Source organism: Panthera uncia (assembly GCF_023721935.1).
Source record: "Panthera uncia isolate 11264 chromosome D3 unlocalized genomic scaffold, Puncia_PCG_1.0 HiC_scaffold_8, whole genome shotgun sequence".
In the NCBI taxonomy this organism is placed as follows: Eukaryota; Metazoa; Chordata; class Mammalia; order Carnivora; family Felidae; genus Panthera; species Panthera uncia.
In genome coordinates this window covers 2,547,041-2,566,004 of record NW_026057586.1, presented here as the reverse complement: position 1 = coordinate 2,566,004, position 18,964 = coordinate 2,547,041, and the positions used below count along the sequence as shown (strand labels likewise).

The 18,964-nt window shown below is 51.2% G+C and overlaps 1 protein-coding gene across 1 annotated transcript in view; it reads left to right on the top strand.

Annotated features, from left to right (window-relative positions):
* The window catches only part of ZNF236 (zinc finger protein 236), a 116,243-nt gene that overhangs the window by 84,209 nt on the left and 13,070 nt on the right, over positions 1 to 18,964 (top strand). Inside the window, 5 exon segments of the mRNA XM_049619288.1 lie at positions 5,838 to 6,025; positions 13,065 to 13,196; positions 15,682 to 15,879; positions 16,690 to 16,819; positions 18,671 to 18,847. Of these exon segments, the coding sequence (XP_049475245.1) occupies positions 5,838 to 6,025; positions 13,065 to 13,196; positions 15,682 to 15,879; positions 16,690 to 16,819; positions 18,671 to 18,847 (825 nt within the window).

Genomic DNA, 18,964 nt, shown 5'->3' with positions numbered 1-18,964 from the left:
GGCGAAGGCCAGCGCTTCCTGGAAGGCGGGTGGCACAGGTCCCTCCCCTCGCCCGCCCTAGTGCCGAGTGTCCCCGCCGCGCAAGCCCGCTCGGTGGCTGCTGGGTACGGGGGCTCTAGGGTCACCTGCTTTTACAAACATACCTAGCCACACCTGCCAGTCTATCACATTTGGAAGTATTTTCAAGTCAGTTTAAGTTTTAGTCAACAAAGTGTGTAATTTTAAGTGCCTAAATACGGAGTTAAAATAGAACTCTTAGGAAGCACTTAAAAATACTTAACAGCTTAAAAAATGGGAACAAATACTGTCATTTAGGGAAAATGTATTGCTGGTCTTTTCAGTTTTTCTAGGAATATTATTAAAAGTGAAATAGCTTTCATTTTAATAAGATGTTATTATGTGCTTAGCACACGTGCCAGTATGTAAGTTAACATGTTATTTTCAGATACCACAGTATTAATTTCCATTTAGGTCGAGACCTCATTCAGCACAATTCTTACGGAAATAGTGACCTAAACGGAAGCATAAGATTGTCAGCACCTGCAGTCAATGATCAGTGTCCAGGTGCCACCCTAACCGGGGCAGTGATCAGCTGCTCTCGTGGAGTGTACCACTGAGCTCTTCAGGTGTGCACGCGGCTGCTGGCTGAGCCACGGACACAGTGTGCCACGGCGTGGCCATAGGGCTGTGCCCCCGGCCGGCGGGCGGGAGCAGGACCCCCGTGTCATCTGTGCTGTCACGTGTCACGTGATTCTATACTCCCTGGCCTTACCCGTGCGTGCGGGGTTAGCAGCCGAGCTGAAATTCTGCTTACCAGGGAGGGCAGGGGAACGGTCCTGTTCCGACACATGAGGCGCGATGGAGTCGTGCGAGTTAGCACGTGGAGGGCTCGTCACAGAACCGTGCCCTGTTCCCCGTGCGGGAACCCAGCCCGTTCCTCCACGCCCTGCAGCCTAAGTCTCCTGTCACCCACCGCCGTTAGGAGAAAGCAGTTTTAAAATAGCCTCTTGCTAAGCTTTTCAAGTGTAGAGTTCTATAAAAACTTAAATGAGCTCCAGTAACATAAATGACAGCTTCACAAGTAATGGTCAACGGTTTCCAATGACATGCCTGTCTGGTTTATCTCCTCTTGTAGAGATCTTGTTAATTTCTTAGCCTTCTTATTTTCCAACTCTCTATATCATTTTTTGAGAGGAAAAATTTAATTTTTACATATATTTGGAGGCGCAGCTAGGCTTTTTTTCTTTTTCATGCTTATTTGAGATGCTTTCTTATCCGGTAATTCATTTCTTCACTAACAGACTGTATAATGTGTACTGTGTGATAAGAATTGTACTCAATCTGGGAATAGAATACTGAGCAAGGCAGACGTAGCGCCTTTGCACTTAGGATCCTAGGAACTGATAGGACACAGGCACTTACTGAGGAATCCGTAAATCATTGTAAACTTGTGGCGGTAACGATGTATAAAGGAAAATAGGTCATCGGTCCTGGGGGATTTGACCTGGTTGGGACAGGGCTTCTGTGAGAGTGGGGCTGGGAGTGTGGGGGCGTCTGTCCACCCTTGTCGTTTGCTGAAGCATGAAATGAGGCCTGAGTGGTTAAGAACTTTGTCTGAATCCCGTGTCGGCAGATCCGGAGTCTGGATTTCTGGCCCGTGATGTCCCCTCTGTATCTGATCCTTGTGTCTCGTGGGCCGGAGCGAGTGGCTGTCCGGCTCCGGTGCGGACTCTGTTCTGGAATGCTAGCCATGTGAGCTCTCTCAGCCCGCTCCCCTGGGGCCGTGAAATCTCGTGTCTCCCTGGAAGCTCTGCTTAACATCTTTTTGAATCCTGGGCAAATGGTTGGAAAGACCAGTGGTTTCAGGTGTTTCAGTTTACATGGAGTGGTTTTCTTGTGCTGCTCTGGGGATCCTGGGTGTTTGCTGGTGCAGCAGATAATTGAAAATGGGAGATGTTCCGATCAGGATGGAGAAGCGGATGGCCTGAGGGCCCTGTTTTGGCCACCAGTATACTTCATTACAACACTGTCGTCTGGTTAGACAGGAAGTGTTTTCCCTTGGGATCGCCCCCGCACAGAACCGTAGAGCCTTGCGTGCAGGGGAGGGTCCCTCGTGCAGTAGAGCCGATCACAGCCAGTTGTGCGTAAGGGTCTTGGGTGTTATACACTAGCGTTTCTTTGAAAACAACAAACGAGCCCTTTTCCATGATTTAATTATTTTTCCCTTTGGACTTACTGTTTTAGAGCCAGCTGAGAATACTTTCTTTTTGATGTCACTTGAGCTTAATTTGGTGCCTTATTCAAATTTATTTTCCAAGGAATTTAGTGAAATAAAAGTTGAGCTCATAACGTGAACACGTTTGTTTAGTGATGTAATAGCAGGTGTCATAAACCCAGGATCGAGTTTATACGACCAGGTCAGTTGTATTATGTTCTCGTGTACCTTTGCCATCTTTGAACGATTCCAGATACAGGAAGAAATTCTTCCACACGCTGAACTACTCAGGCCTTGATAGCTGGCAGCTATTTTGAGAGGTTTGCGTATCCACTGGTACCGGTGATAATGCGGGAGCTGACCCGTCAGTACAGTACAGGGCGGGACATTGCTTCTTGATAGGGCGGCGTTTTCCTGAGCGTCAGAGTCACTCCCAGACCAGGCTTCAGGCCACACCGTGCAAGAGTTGAGACCAAAATGACTTGGACACATGACTTAGACATGCCTCTTCTAAAACCCTCAGTGATTTTACAAAACTTCTGTTGCCAGCCAGTCCTTTAGACCAGAGCAGGCTGGCATGCCCGTGACTGTTCTCACTTGTAGTTCTTTCCATCTTGCTCACAAGATGGGCTGAGGCTCCCCAGCCCCCCGGGACGGCGTGCATCCTAACCGAAGCGTTGAAAAGAAGTGTGTTACGTTCCAGGGGGCTATACGGGAATCAAAGTACTGCAGTCAGCGTTTCACATGCGAGACAGAAACACGAGCTTGTGCTCGGGTGTCTGACACGGGGCCGAAGGCCATTTCACTGGCTCCACGGGCGTCCGCGACAGCATCGGACACACGTGCTTGTGTCAGAAAACGGTCAGATGTGACGCAAGTACCCTTTCAGAGGCTTGAGATTTAGCACAACTTTTTAAGGAATTGATCTCAAACGGGAATCATCTTTTTGTTCTTACCCTCGTCCACTGTTAAGATAATTTTGATGAATAAATTGGGTTCTGCTTTCAGTGAAGAAAAGGAATTCTTTCCTTCCTTTGTAAGGTTATTTTAGCCTTGGTGTCTTCTAGATTTAAGTGTAATCAATTACTTATTTCCCATTCCCCATTTGTTGGGTACATTTTATAATTAAGGAGGACATTCTCCCCACTTTCTCCTTGGAAACGAATGGCTGGACTGTGTGTTTCCCTGTTCCCGTGACCCCCCCCCACCCTTTCTTGCCACATCTTTGTTTATCTCAAGAAAAAACTGATCTCGCATCCTTTAAACTACTTATGAAACTTTCCCAAATCGTAATTAAGTTTTCTTAGAAGCTATGAAACCTTATCCCAACAAAGATTGAATACAGTGTTGGGTTTGAGGACCGTAAGAGATTTGTTAATCCTTTAGACGTTCCCGTTTTTGGAGTTAGAATCCTATGCCGAAGTAGGACCTAGCCGTCTGTGGTACAGCCCGAACGTTTGTGCTTCAGAGCCGGTGAATGAAAACTGAAAGTAAGACTTCGCAGCCTTTGCTCCAGTATTCAGTCTCAGTTTCCATGTTGAGAGTATTTGAGTTAAAACTGTGGTTTCTGAGCTTTAAATAAATCTTTTCCCGTAATTTAGAACTATATATTGAACAAATGTGATTTAGTTACTTAATTTCATGCTGAAGAAAATTCCATTTTTTCCTACTCACATCACCTGTTTTTGGACCATTTTGAGGATTGAAATTGTACTTGAGCTGATATCCTCTTTGTGGGAAATGTCTTGAGCGAAGCACGCACGTGAAGTGCACCCCACACTTGGACAGAGACGTGAGCTCCAGGCGTTGTGTGAGGTTAGTGTCTCCACTGGCCCGTGTGTCAGGATTCGCTTCAGCGAAACGACACACAGGCTTCTGTTTTCTCGTTGCGTTTCTTGTGCTGCACAGCCCTGGACCCTCTCCCTACGTTAATAATCGTCAGAGAGAAAGACGCTACTGGTGGGAGGGGAGAAGAGGTCTCGTTCCTTTACTTCAGGAATTCCTTTACTTCGGGTGAGGTTTGACCAAGTCTTGGCCATCCGAGGAGCGGCTCTTGGCTTTGCTTCTCGTAGATCTAATCCTGGCGAGCCTGGTGCCGGCACGCCTCTCTCCGCCCGGCGCTTTGACAGCCCGGCCCCCGTCTTCTCCTTAGTGATTTTGACCGACATCGGTTCACCCGTCTGGTCACTGCCACGTTTTACAGGATCCTTCTTTTTAATCTTTGCCCACTCCTGTTAAAATCATGCTGGTCTGCGAGAGTAAGGGTGCGTGGAGGTGAGGTTAGAACACGAGCTTGACCGTCGTGCTGGTAACTGGAGTGCTTAGAACATACACCCTCCACAAATCCACACTCCTCCGGTCCTAGCGTGTCTTAGCAGTCCGCTCTGCGCAGATGCCCGGCAAGGTGGGAGGGGTCCGGCGAGGTTGTCTTTGGAGCCCCGGTGGCTGTGCAGAGCAGAGACTCCTAGCCTCCTAATGGTTATACTGCTTTTGAAGGTTCCAGGTCTGTGCAGCACAGTGTGGGACTCCAAGAGTGTGGATCTATGGAGGCATTGTATTTGGAGGACTCCAGTTACAAGTAAGTAACCTAGCTTCCCTGTTGGCCCCTGATCAGAGCAGAGGCTCTGGACCGATGTGACCCAAGTCACTGCCAAGGATCCTCAGGAGTCTCTTTTTGTTTTGTTTTCACACCTAATGAGGAAATAGTGTTTTCAACTCTGCTGCAGTTACCATCTTGGTGTATCTGTAGCACCGAGCCCAGCGGCTGACACCGTGGATGATAAGTCATGTTTGTTAGATGAATGGAAGCCTAGATCGTGAGATTTGTGCGTGTGTGTGTGTGTGTGTGTGTGTACACGCATGTGCATGTGTGCTATGCTTACCAGTGAAACCTCACAAGCGTGTTTTTGTCGGTGCGGACCGCAGGCCCTTGACACCCCGTGCTCAGCCCTCTCATTTGCCAGTCGGGTGCATGAGTTTCTGTTTCGTAGAAGAAAAGGCCCTCCTTTGCCTGATTCTGTCCCAGATACCTTCCTTTCTCTTCTCATTGGCTACAGGGGGAAAGTGTCAAAAAGTCTTGTTGTCTTTTCCAAAGAAGAGTAAGATATCACGAAGGATAAATTAATGTTTATAGGGCGCATGAGGTTCATTTCAGACGAAGCAGACCTAAAGGAAGTGGAGGGGAGGCCTCAGCAGAGATGGTCACGTGAGCTTTGGAGCCGATCGGTGCTCAGGGGGTCACATTCGGTGCCTTCAGGCTGCTCTCTGGTCCTCGACGGGGACGGTGTCCTGGAAATTCTTGGCAGTTTCCTTCTGCCTTAGCGGTAGTGACTAGGACTGTAGGGTCATATTTTTACTCTTCTCGTCCTGTTTTGTTTTTTCTCTACGTTATACTTAAGCAGAGTGTATTTATGTATATAAAGATATTTAGGAACTATAGAAGCCTTGCCATGAAATGGGAACAAAAGATTCTCTGATTATCTTGATGCAATTTCAAAAGCGGGGGCGATGTAGACGCTGACGATGACAGACACAGTTCCTCTATGAAAGCCGCTCTTCCTGTCCCAGTGGAACCGGGCTTATCTAGCTCCGCCACTGATGTGTTCATTCTTCTGTTTTGCAGAACTTAATGCTACAACTGGAAGCCTGCCTTCGACGACACCCATGTCTCCGTCGGCCATATCTACTCAGAACCTGGTCATGTCTTCATCAGGGGCGGGGGGAGATGCCAGCGTCACGCTGACTCTGGCCGATACTCAGGGCTTGCTCTCTGGAGGACTGGACACGGTCACACTCAACATTGCTTCTCAGGTAGAGCACGGCCTTTCCTTCATGGAGACTACCCTTTAGTTTATTCTTTCCTAAGTGTGTATTCTGATCGTCTGTTTCAAAATTGTTTTTTTTTTTCCTGATGAAAATACAAGTAGTATGTTCAATGCACAAAGGAGAGAACAAGAACATTCCGATAATACAGAAAACTGTTTTCAAAAAATCCTCCTCCCCAGGGGTGCCTGGGAGGCTCAGTCGGATGGGCGTCTGATTCTTGATTTCTGCTCCGGTCACGATCCAGGGTCATAGAGTCAAGCCCCAAGTCGGGCTGTGTGCTTTGGGTGGAGCCCGCTTGCCATTCTCTCCCTCTCCCTCTGCCCCTCCTCTGCTCGCAGGCGCTCACGCTATCTCTCTCCGTGTCTCTCTCTTCCCCCGTCTCAAAAAAGAAAAAAAAAATCCACTGCCCAAACGGAACTAGGATTGCTGTGTTAGTATATATATCCTTGTAAACCTTCACACGTTAACGTTTCTACAGAAATGAGTTCGTGTGTACGTGGCGTGGTGGGAACCTCTCGCCCGCTACTGCTCGGTGAGTATCTTCCCCGTCAGTGATTTCAGGAATACGCAGTTTTCGAGTGGCTCCGCAGCATGTAGCTCTAGGAGTTTGTTGAGGGGCGTTCTGTGGCCCTCAGGGGCCCCACAGGTGGTGGAGGGATCTCACGCTCTCACTGTGTCCTTCGATGAGTCAGCAGGTGGCCGTGCTGGATTGCAGGTGTGCGTTTTGAATAGTGCGTTGAGCTGGGACACCGCAGCACGTCTCGGTTTAGTTGGAAAAGCCACGATACGGTAGAACGAAGGTAATTAAGGAGAACCTAGTTTCCCTCTGACCCCCTGGCTCCGAACCCCCTAGGACGCAGAGCGCGTTCGGGCAGCACCATCGCTCCGCCCCCCGGTGGCCCTGTGCGGAAGGGTACTTACCGGGCCTCCAGGGCGACAGTGTCCCGGACCCGTCATGCCAGGCGCACGCTGGCTGTTTTGACTCTGCAAACTGACTTCCCTCTTCTAGGTTCTAGTTCTTTCCATTTGTAAAAGAGGGACGTTTCCCGCCTCGCCCCCTGGCCAGTGCTGAGCCAGTTTCCGGCTGTATGAACACAGGCCGTCGCGCTTGCGAAGTGCTCGCGGGCTGCTGGCCAGTGGCCCTGTCGGGGCCCCCGGGGTGACACACACGCGGTGGCGACGCTGCCCGGGCGCCCCCCTGGGAGGGCCACTTGGAAGCCAGCGTCCGTGAACCTCATCCTCACCGAGTGGCCTTCTGTGGAAAAGCGTGTGGTGGGCGCTGTGCGGTGGCGGGGGGGGGGGGGGGGCACCTGCTGAGTTCTGTGCAGCCAGTCCTTGCTCACATCGTGTGACAGTTACGTGTTCTCACGTGTTACTCAGCACCTGTTTTCATGACACAGTCACCCTTCTGAATACCGAAAATTAGCATTGTGTTGGGGGGGGGGGCGCCTGAAAATTAGCATCTGTTGTGGGGGGGGCGCCTGGGTGGCTCAGTCGGTAGAGCATCAGACTCGATCTCGGGGTTGTGAGGTCAAGCCCTGTGTTGGGCGTGGAACCTACATACATACATATATGGGGCAGGGGGTAGCCGTCTTAAGAGGTCCATGTGCTGTGTTTTCTTTCTAGATGCAGGATGCAGGGAGCCTGATTGTTTTCTGGTGAATCGCTGTGTGTTGTTATTTCCTACCCTGATTCTAGCGCGTCCGTCACAGGGCTGGGTTCGGGTCATCCGTGATCCGGGGCGGGCGGGTAGGGAAGGAGGCTGCGCAGAAAGTACCTTTTATGCACTTAACTCTGCGAAGAACAGACTGCCGGTCCAGGTCCACGATGCCATAAAGGGCCTTAGTTTATTTGCTCCACCTTTGACTTGCTGCTAAGCTGCCGATTTTATATTCACACGGTGGTAGCTGTAAACAGGACCTTGTATCGTGGTCGCCATTCAAAGCCTGACCTACGCATGGTGCCGCCTTGCCCTTGACCGGCTGTGGCCGGCGCTCGGCCTCGGCGACGTGACTGCCGTCGTGTTGCATTTCTCTCCAGCCCCCGGGCCGTGTCCCCGTGTGCACTTCTAGCCACGTAGTTCCAGAAGTAGCGTAAGGTAAAAACTATTCAAGGTACAGATTTTAATGAAATTCAGTGCCTTTGAATAACTTTTGTGGGGTGGGGTAAGGTTTGATCAGAAAGAGCCAGGGAACCATTTGCTTTTCTGATTATGGGTTTATTTTCTGTTGGTTAAATTAGACCGCTTTGTTTTCTGCAACAATAGTATTACTGATCTCCAAGAGAAATTCTGTGGTTTTATTTGAATCTTTCCTGTCAGCTGCCAAACTTGGATTCACAATGATTTAAAACTGAAAATTTGAAAAGAAAAACAGAGCAAACCTGTCTTAGCTTTAGGAGTGTAATTTTTCTAAGTGTAATGAATTGTTGTACAAATAAAACCATCATTGTCAAGAGGTCAGTGAACATCTATGGAAGTGTCTATAAATATGTAAATTATCAGGATTGATTATGACTATAAAAATGTGACCTGGAAATCAAAGGTATTTGTGAGAAATTAATCGTTCTAGCAGTAAGTGTTGCATACAGGCGAGAGTCACTAAGACGCAAAAGCTGAATGGCTTAATATTAGTCCCTTAAGACTATTCACAACATGTGCTGCTTGAATTCAGTGAGGAAATAAGTGAGAGCAGTGAGAAGGAGCTGCTGTCTGCAGGTGAAAGGCACACAGCACGTGGAAGATCAGGGTCCCCCTAAAGGCACGGGAAGGACACGAGATTGTAAACACGTGAATTACAATTTAAAGAGGCAGTATATTTAAAAAGTAATACACTTTTTTGAGTGTCATTTTTCTATTTTTCTGTATCTGTTTATAAAGTCCACAAAAGAAAATGGTTCTCAAAACAAAAAGAGGTGGTCTTAAGTAGTTTACTTACATCGTATCGTTAAATAGTTTTTAGCCAAGGGTCGAAGTTGAGTCTGTCGTAGCAGAATGTTTGGGACGAACACATTTATGTAAGACCACGATTAATCGTAATTTAAAACTTGAAACTAGCCCAACTAGAGAAGAATATTTTGTGGGGTAAATGATCATTCTGAGACAGAAAAGAATTAGTTTATTGAAAAATATAATGTGTTGAAGCCAAAGTTAGAATACAGTGATGTGACACACACTTGGATTAAGAAGTGACTTTGTAGTTACTCCGCTAGGGGAAGTATTAAAAGAAAAATTGGTGGGTTATGAAGATTGCTCTTTCAACTGCAAACCTGAAGTTAGGTTTTCTTTCCAAATGTTGGACTGTTGTTGGTGGGGGTGGGGATCAGGCCCAGGGTGTGTCGTCGCTAGGTGGCTAAGTGTGACAGTTTTTTTTGTTTGTTTTAAAAAATTTTTTTTCGTGTTTATTTTTGAGAGAGAGAGAGAGAGAGAGACAGAGCATGAACAGGGGAGGAGCAGAGAGAGGGAGACACAGAATCCAAAGCAGGCTCCAGGCTCTGAGCTGTCAGCACAGAGTCCGATGCGGGGTTGGAACCCATGAATTGCAAGATCATGACCTGAGCCGAAGTCGGACGCTTAACCGACTGAGCCACCCAGGCGCCCCTAAGTGTGACAGTTTTATAAGGAAATAAATGCAAGCATATGTTTAAAACTCTGTTCAAGAAAGCAGAGTGATTCTTCAGCATTCTGAAAACAAAAAGAAGTAACTGATTCTTGATGGGAATTCTATTTTATATGAATTCTTGTGGGTTTTGGTTTCTTGTTTGTTCGTTTGGCTTTTATTAACTCTATTAGTACAGATAACTGGCCCGGTACCAAACATAGGAAACTTAGTGGTTAGACATGTAAATGTGGTTTTCCGGGTCTTAATAAGAAGTCAGAATTTGACAGTGGGGTGAAGCGGACACTGACAAGTCTGATTGGAGACTCTCGATGTGAAAAGCAGCCGGTTCTGAAGTAACGGGACTTGTTTTAGCCCGGGCTGCTAATTCCAGCTCCTCTGCTTCCTTCCTGTACGTGTCCCGTCCTGGTCTTGGCTTGTTCTAACTCTCGTGGCATTTTCGTTGAGGCGCAGGGTTTACTGTAGTTCATTAAGAGTTCTACAGGGAATTGAGGCCATGAGCTGCTACGATACATTCCTGGTGAGATTAGCACATGGGAATATTAAATTAGGTTGACTTAGAGGGACCTGACAGGGAGTCAGATTTGCCGTCGTACCAAGTCTCACCCATCAGTGTGGCAACTCTTGGTAATTTTGCAGCAGTATTTCCCAGACTTGTTTGCACGTGAGAATCCTTGGCTCTCGTCCTGCAGGGTTGATTCAGTAGTAGTGGGTGGGGCTGGAGTCTGGTAGTGGTCCCCTCCCTCCCCGTGACTCTCCTGCAGCCCTCGGCCCAGCAGCGTTCAGGTGCTTGCAAAACCCACGTGTGCTTGAGAGCGAGAATTCCTGTAACTTCCAACACAGTGCGAGCCAAATATAGCAAAAAAATACACTGTAAGTAATACTGCGAAGCGAAAAGAAATGACTTTCAGATGGCGTCATTTTAGCAGATTCAGGTCACTGCATTCATGAGTGTGGCTGATGGTTGAGCATTTATTTTACTAGATGCTTGATTTTTATATATTAAAAAAATTTTTAACATTCATTTATTTTTGAGCGTGTGCGAGAGAGAGCAGGAGCAGGGAAAGGGCAGAGAGAGACACACACACCCACAGAATCCGAAGAGGCTCCAGGCTCCGAGCTGTTAGCACAGAGCCCGACATGGGGCTCGAACTCAGAAGCTGCGAAATTGTGACCTGAGCTGACATTGGACGCTTGATCGACTGAGCCACCCAGGTGCTCCTGAATGCTTGATTTTTAAATCAGGGTGTATACGTTAGGAAGACTTAATATTAGCAGTTGAACCACCAACGATAAGCTAGTAAGTTACGTGTGTTTGGGGTTCTTTTCATTAAACTTTTTGAGATAATTACCGACTCGTCGTCAGTTTTAAGAAACATACGGGGGAGCCGGCGCACCCAGTGGTAGTATCTTGTGAAGCTGCCGGTGTAGTATCACAGGACCTCCCATCCCACAAGTTCCAGCCCACGAGGTCCCTCACGTTTGATTTCCTGCATCCCCTTCCCCTGACAACTGCTCATCTGTCCCTCGCTTCTGTAATTTTGTCACTTTGGAACAAAAGGAGCTGCGATTTCTCCTCGAAAACCCTATAGGAGCTGAGTATTGCAGAGGCCTTAGCTTTCTTTGAGAGTATATGGATTTACCGAGCCAACGCTGGTTCTCAGGTGAATCAGAATTTCTGGCCAGCAGTTGCATTTGTCTTTGACGGGTAAAATTACGAAATGGGAATTGACGAATTTTGATCGATGCCATTCCCCCAAATCGGGTGGTTTGGCGAGAGGGCAGGCAGAGCCGGCCGCAGACAAGGCACCACGGACGGTGCGGGAGTCACCAGTACTTGAAGGGAGCCGTATCGAAGCGTCTTCCCCACCAGAGGGGGATAGCGAGCGGGAATCTCTGTGGATGTAGATCGGAACTTTTCAAAATACGTCCGTGTAAAAAAATTTGATATATGGAGACACCTAAAATATCATTTTGGTTTTTTTGTAAAGGTGCCTGCAGAAAGCAGAGAATCCAAATCAATTTAAGACGCTCCTTTTGTCTAGAATCTATGACGATGTCCTTGTAAATTTATGTTCTGCCCCATTGCCTCTGTTTCCCTGCGTGCCTTGGGAAGTGTCTTTCCACAAGAAGTGGACCTAAAATTCCTTCACTGCCTTCTCAGTCCATTTTCCACCGCCCACCCCTGCTCAAGTCTCTGCCCCATTGGAGCACAGCTCGCGCAGTGTCCCAAAGACACAAGAACAGCCCTTGTCTTCAGCCGTGGGGGACCTGTGACACGGGCCACGTTCTTTACGACCCAAGTTCTCTTGGAGACTCCTGGCCCCTTCGTGCGTGGGTGTTGGCTCTTGAATCCTTGTGTTTCGCGCACACGTTCTGATCGCGGGTCGGCCGTGTTGGAGTCTGTGCCGATTCGGCAGCCCGTGCTGTGTGTGTGCGACGTTTGCGTGGCTCCCGCGCTGGCGTGTGTGGTCGGCCCGCCGGGCGCAGTGGGAGGTGTGCTGGAGCAGGGGAAGGCTCAAAGGAGCTGGTGGGCCACAGCAAAATGGAATGTGTGGTGTTTTGGGTTTTTTTTTTAAAGTTGATTTTGAGAGAGAGAATGAGCAGGGGAGGAGCAGAGAGAGAGGGAGACACAGAATCCGAAGCAGGTTCCAGGCTCTGAGCTGTCAGCACAGAGCCCCATGTGGGGCTTGAACCCGTGAACCGCGAGATCATGACCTGAGCTGAAACCAAGAGTCAGATGCTTAACCAACTGAGCCACCAGGCACCCCCCAAATGTGTGTTTTTAAGCACGAGTGCTTATGATATATATATATATATATTTACAACTTTGTTGAGATATAACGTGTGTGCTGTAGTGTTCACTTGTTCAACTTAAAGTATACAACCTACCGGTCTTTAGTATGTTTACAGAGTTGCACACACATGATCACATCTAGTTCGGGAACATATCATCACCTCAGAAATGTGGCACCGTGAGCAGCTCGCAGTCACCCCCGTGTCACCCCTGCCCACCTCTCGCCGTCTCCCCCGCCCCTGACAAGCACCAGGCGCTCTCCCCTTCTGTGGACGCACCTGTTTGGGACGCGTCACATGAGTGGGTCTGCACCGGCCCCCCTCACTCAGCGTCTTCTGTTTCCACGGCTCACCCTTCTCGTGGCTGAAAAAAGCGTAGATACACCTCGGTTTACAACCCCTTCTTGGTTGCCGTGAATGTTCGTACATAAGCGTCTTTGTTTCCCTGGGGCAGATACCTGGGACGGAGCTGCCCGGTCACCTGCTGATTCTGTGGTTGTTTCCGAGGGCCTGCCAGCTCATTTTCCACAGTAACGGCTCCCGAAGCGATCTTTTAAATTCTTCCTGGGTTCGATAACGGTACGGCCTCTGACACAGTCTGTCTCCAGCAGGGTCAGCAGTTCCCAGCCTTACTCACGGATCCCTCGCTCTCCGGCCAAGGGGGAGCGGGCTCCCCACAGGTCATCTTAGTGAGCCACACCCCCCAGCCCTCCTCCGCTGCTGGCGAAGACATCGCCTACCAGGTACGTCACACTCAGCCCCAGGTGCTGACGCACACGGACCGGGAAGGGGCTGGTCCCTCTGGGGGGGCCGTCTGCACCCGAGCAGGGATGAGGAGTGGGCGCTGCGGGGCAGCCAGTGGTGAGCGGAGCACACTGGTCTCGTCCAGGCGGTGATATGTTGCTTGTTGGGTGGGCTTTCCGTATTGCAGGGTCATGTAGAAACAACTCGTGAGTCTGGTTGTAAATTTATTCCTCTGGCCAACCGATCCGATTTCACTCGGCCGTTTACCTGCGTTTAGTTCTTTTCATAGGTTTTCTTGTCAAGCCTTTGCTGATTGTTTTAAGTCTGGTTATACTTTTTCATGCATCACACCTATGTGTGTCTGCATGACCTATTTGTCATTTGACCAGTTTTGTACTTAAAATGCATGTTTTCAGGGTCTAAGATTTAGTGAATGATAGTTCTAAATATACAAGAATCTAAAAACTCTTTCCTTAAAACTTTTCAAAGTTAAAGTACAGATAATAAATACTGACTGTAAGCAGCATTACATTTTATGCAATTTTAGCAAGTAAGTTTTCAAGAAAATTTCTCATTGGCCTTTCAATGGGATGAGGACTCCTTTTTTTTTTTTTTTTTTTTTTTTTTTTTAATTTTTCAAAGAGAGCACGAGTGGGGGAGGGGCAGATGGAGAGAGAGACACAGATTGTGAAGCAGGCTCCAGGTCTGAGCTGTCAGCACAGAGCCCCACGTGGGGCTTGAACTTGTAAAACCATGAGATCATGACCCGAGCCGAAGTCAGATGCTTAAGTGAGCCACTCAGGCGCCCCCCAAGGACTCCTTTGTGATGAAGAATTGAGACACGGTCAGCCTCATGCAGCTGCATGTCAGTGGGGGTCATGGTAGCCCATTTGTCTCCGGGGCTCTCGGGCTGTGCTGCCCGTGGAGGACGGCCTGGGGAGGCTCCCCATCTGATCTTTCACTTGTGGTCCCAGCGATAGGGCGCCGCCTCGAGTCTTCATGTCTTGTGATGGCGTCCAGTTACCATAGCTACTGGGAAGGACCGGCGGAGGAATGGAGGCACGTCAGCGCCATTAGCTCCCAGGGTCTGTTTTAGGGACTGCACTTTTTGCATCATTTGCTTTAATCATGTGGTTTGTTTTTGTTTTTGTTTTAATTTTTTTTAATGTTTATTTATTTTTGAGAGAGAGAGAGAGAGACAGAGCACGAGCAGGGGAGGGGCAGAGAGAGGGAGACACAGAATCTGAAACAGGCTCCAGGCTCCGAGTTGTCGGCACAGAGCCCGATGCAGGGCTCGAACTCAAACTGCGAGATCATGACCTGAGCCGAAGTCGGACGCTCAACCGACTGAGCCACGCAGGCGCTTTGAGTCTGATTTATTCCAGGGGTTTTCAGACTTTTTTTTGACTCACAACAAATATATTTTATGCGCTGATCTGAATACACAGTGTGTCCTTGTTTCTTTGCTTTGCACACACCGTCACATGTAGAAACGTGTACCCCTAACAGACACCACAAAGTGACACCTATTTATGGCATGTGACACAACTGCATCAGCTTTGTGCCTCTCATGTTTTCTATTTTGTTTTTTCATTCCATTCTTTTTTTCTTTATTACAGCACAGATTAATAATATTAGAGCACCTTGTAGAAATCTTTTCTTGTTAGGTGTTTAAATTTTATCCACTTCTGTATATTACAGTATTATGAAAAAGTACTTGATAAACTAGAACAAAAATGTTGAAAATCCCATCAATTACCTTTATAACTATTTCTGATTTTCTTCCACTAAATTGTTCTATATAAGTTTTCACCTGCAAAACCAAAGTCTTTTTTATAAAAGTGAGTAGTAAACTCCTCTGCCTTTATTTATTCTCCGGGTGCTAATAGCATCCCATTAACATGATTTGAAAACCTAATTCGTTGTGGTTAAAGTTTGGAGAAAATGCTCTCATCCAATCAAAAGCTAAAAACCCCTTCTACTAAGTATTGTTTATATTGCACTTTGCTGAAAAGATCTTCAGCCAAGGCAGCAGCATTGTGGGGGCAGTGTCCTTTATACTTGTCTCTGCTAAAACTACCATCACGAGTAGCATTTCCTGAGTACGTGCTGTAAGCCAGGCGTTATTCTCAGGACCTTTCATGGGTTACCTCATCGAACCGTCGCCAGCCCTGATAGTTACGGTTGACCAGATGAGGAAGCCGGGGACAGGGTGGAGAAGCTCTCTCCAGAGCAGCCGGGACGTCAGGTGGGAGCCAAATTTGCACCTGGGAGGTCACGTGTGCGGAACCCCGTTCCCTTCTCTAAACTCTGCCCCGAGTGCGAGAGCGGGCCGGTCAGATAGGATGCCTGGGTCCCCGCCGGCCCCCCTAGGGTGACAGACGACGCTCGGGGCTGGGTGTGCCTGTGTCGGAGGGTGCCTCTGTCGCTCTGCTGCGAGCCGCAGCCGTGGAGTAACGCCCGGGGTTTCCGGCCCCGCCGCAGGTCACTGACGTCTCTGCCAGCCTGGCCCAGGGCGGGCCGCCCGAGAAGGAGGCCCGGCTGCACCAGTGCGTGGAGTGTGGCCGCGGCTTCGCGTCGGCCGCCATGCTGCTGCAGCACAGCAAGGAGGTGCACGGCCGGGAGCGCATCCACGTGTGTCCCGTGTGCAGGAAGGCCTTCAAGCGCGCCACTCACCTCAAGGTAGGCTCCCCTGCGGCCCGGCCGCCGTCCCCCAGCACCGCCACCCCCTCCGAGGGTGACCGACGCGATTCGGTGGAAGTCCTGAATCTCACCGGTGGAAAGAAAAGGGTAACAAATGTGTCGAAGGCACCCGGGAACCCTCTGGAAGAGCTCCCGGCGGCCAGAGCTGGAACAGTTGCAGCAAGAAAAGGTATGAGGTAGCGTTGGGTTATAACCCACGGCGCACGATAAATCCCCGCGAGTCCTCGCGGGCGTAAATGTGCTTGGAGAAGTTAATGGCCAGGAAGAGGAGACAAACCCAAGCAATCTGGACACCGCCCTCGTGGCGTCCCCTCCTCCTTCCTTCTTCCCCGGGGCGCACGAGGATGCGCGAAAAGCAGAGTTAAGTGTGCCTGGGAGGGGCTGACAGGTGAGACGTCAGCCACGTGCTGCAGCTTGTCCACGGTCACGGAGCAGCCTGTGCGCCCCTGATAGTCTGGGACCGAGACACCTCCTTACCCCCTAAGCCCAGAGCCACGGTCCCGTCACGGGAAACATTTCAGATGGTTCTCAGCTGACGAACATCCTACAGAATAGCTGAGCGGTGCTCCTAAAAACCGTCAAGGTCACGGGCAACGAGGGAGGACAGAGGCCCTGGAGAGCCTCACAGCTGGTGCCTGAGGGCGGCGGGGTCGGCCTGCTGTGTCCTACCCGCGGGGCGGGGCCCCGGGTGGGCCGTGCCTCGGCCGTGATCCCGTGGCCGTGTTGCCTTTCCTGTCACAGGTCTGTGGTCCCGGCGTGACCTCAGGTGTCTTGTGTGGTCGTTAACAGGAGCACATGCAGACGCACCAAGCCGGCCCTTCCCTCAGCTCCCAGAAGCCCAGAGTGTTCAAGTGTGACACCTGTGAGAAGGCGTTCGCCAAGCCCAGCCAGCTGGAGCGGCACAGCCGCATCCACACAGGTAACCGGGGCTCCGCCGACGAGAGGGGATCGCGCCACACGTGCCCTGTGGAGCTGGGCCTGCACGCTGCCGTCGCTCACTTGGCACGCTGGCTTCCGCAGGCCACGGAGTTTGTGGTCTCCTGGGCGACCACAGAACTCACGACGCGGGAGGCGCCGGCTGCTGCGTCCTCCGGAGCTGGGCCCGCATTCGGGGGCCCTTCCTTCCCTTCCCCTGCATCCTCAGGCTTCTCTGTGCGGACGTCCTGTCCCCACCTGAGCCTGCTCGGGTCTGTCCCTGCCTCTCCCGCCCCGTGACGCGCCACCCGCCCTGACCCGGCCCGGCGGCCTCTGCCTCAGCGCCTTCCCTGCTCCGCCGAGGCCTGGTCTGCCTCCGCGCCGGCCGGGTGGAGATCCTGGGGGGCAGGCGGACGTGGCCGTCTCGTGCCCTCTGAGGACCTGCAGCTGCGCCTGCTGTCCCGTGACTGGCATTGCTGTGCGCGACCTGTGCTGGCCTCCAGGTCTCCCTCCGCCCGGCCTCCTCTGACTCCTCTTCAGGTGTCAGCCCGGACCCCGCCCCCCACGAGGCCTCTGCGCCCTCCAGTGCCCCTGGCCGACCCCGTCCGCGCCCCTCCCGGCCCCGGGCTCTGGCGTCCTCGGGGACGTCCCCGGTGGTCCGCACAGGCCGGCACTCGGCAGCGTGGGAGTGAAAAGCAGCGATGCCCTACCTGCTCGTGTATTTAGGCGCTAAGGGGCTTTGCCAACGAGCCGGGTGCGCACGGAGGCGTGGAGAGCCCGCTGCTGGCACGTCGCCCCGTGCGCTGCGTGCCGCTGACCGGGACCGCCCCCCGTCCCGCGGGCGATCCGTCTGCAAACCAGCGGAGAGCCCCGTGCAGCCTCCGGTCCCTGCGGCCGCCTCTGCTCCGGCAGGGTGTGTGTGGGCCCACAGGGACGATCCCCCTCTGGGTCCCCCGAGTCCCCTCACCGGTGGCTGTAATGACGTCTGTGATACCGTTCCCTGTGTGTGAGGGAGCACCGTCACAGGTACGACGTCCTCGCGTGCAGAGTCCCAGGGATTACGGCAGGACAGCATCGGAGCCCTTTCACGGCTCTGCCTGGCACCGGTGAGCCGTGGTTGAGACCTCCTGTGTCTCGGCCGCTGGGTAGCAGGGACGGACTTAGCGTGACATCCTGGGAGCATGCAGGGCAGGTGATCTCTGAGCCACCGCGCGGTGCTTCCTGCTGACACGTGGTCCAGGAAGGCCGGGCCGGGAGAGGGACAGACCCCTGACCAGGAGGCAGCCGTGCAGAGTCCACGGGAAAGAACCTTGTAGGCCCAGAGGAAGGGGTCGTGCCCTGGGGGCTTGGCGGTGGCCCGGCGTGTGGGGCAGAGGCAGGGACGGCGAGGGGCAGGGCTGCCGGCCGGAGGGGGCACTGGAGATGAGCCCACTGCCAGACGGGCTGGCCGCGGGAGGCCGACATGGAAGCTTTGCCTTCAGTGTTCAGCTTGTGCATTAACTCAAAAGCAGCTAAAATGGCATTTGAGAAAATACTAGATAAATCAGCCTTTTAATTAAGTGGCTTTGATGTTCTCGCCTACTTAATGTTTTCTTGCCTTACTGCCTAAGGTGTATCAGCAACATTTTGTGTAAGCCACGGGCGCTCTCCTTTTATTTCCAGATGCTTCTGGGAGTTGCAGTAGCTTTTGATTCAGCCTTTATTTTGGGTGTCGCTGTGGGGTACATTCGCCCTAGCACTCTGTGGAGGCTGCTCAGGACGCTTTCCCCGTGTGTGCCCTCGGGCGCGGCGGCGCGGGGGGCGCTCCCGTGTGCGCAGCGTCCAGGAGGGCGCTCACGTGTGTGCGTCCCCCCAGGGGAGCGGCCGTTCCACTGCACGCTCTGCGAGAAGGCCTTCAACCAGAAGAGCGCGCTGCAGGTGCACATGAAGAAGCACACGGGCGAGAGGCCCTACAAGTGTGACTACTGCGTCATGGGCTTCACCCAGAAGAGCAACATGAAGCTGCACATGAAGCGGGCGCACAGCTACACCGGTAAGGCCCGCCCCCGCCTGCTACGGCCCGACTGCCCCCCGCCCCCCGCCCCAAAAGGAGAGCGCCCGTGGCTTACTTTTTTTTTTTTTTTTTTTTTTTTTTTTTTTTTTTTTTTTT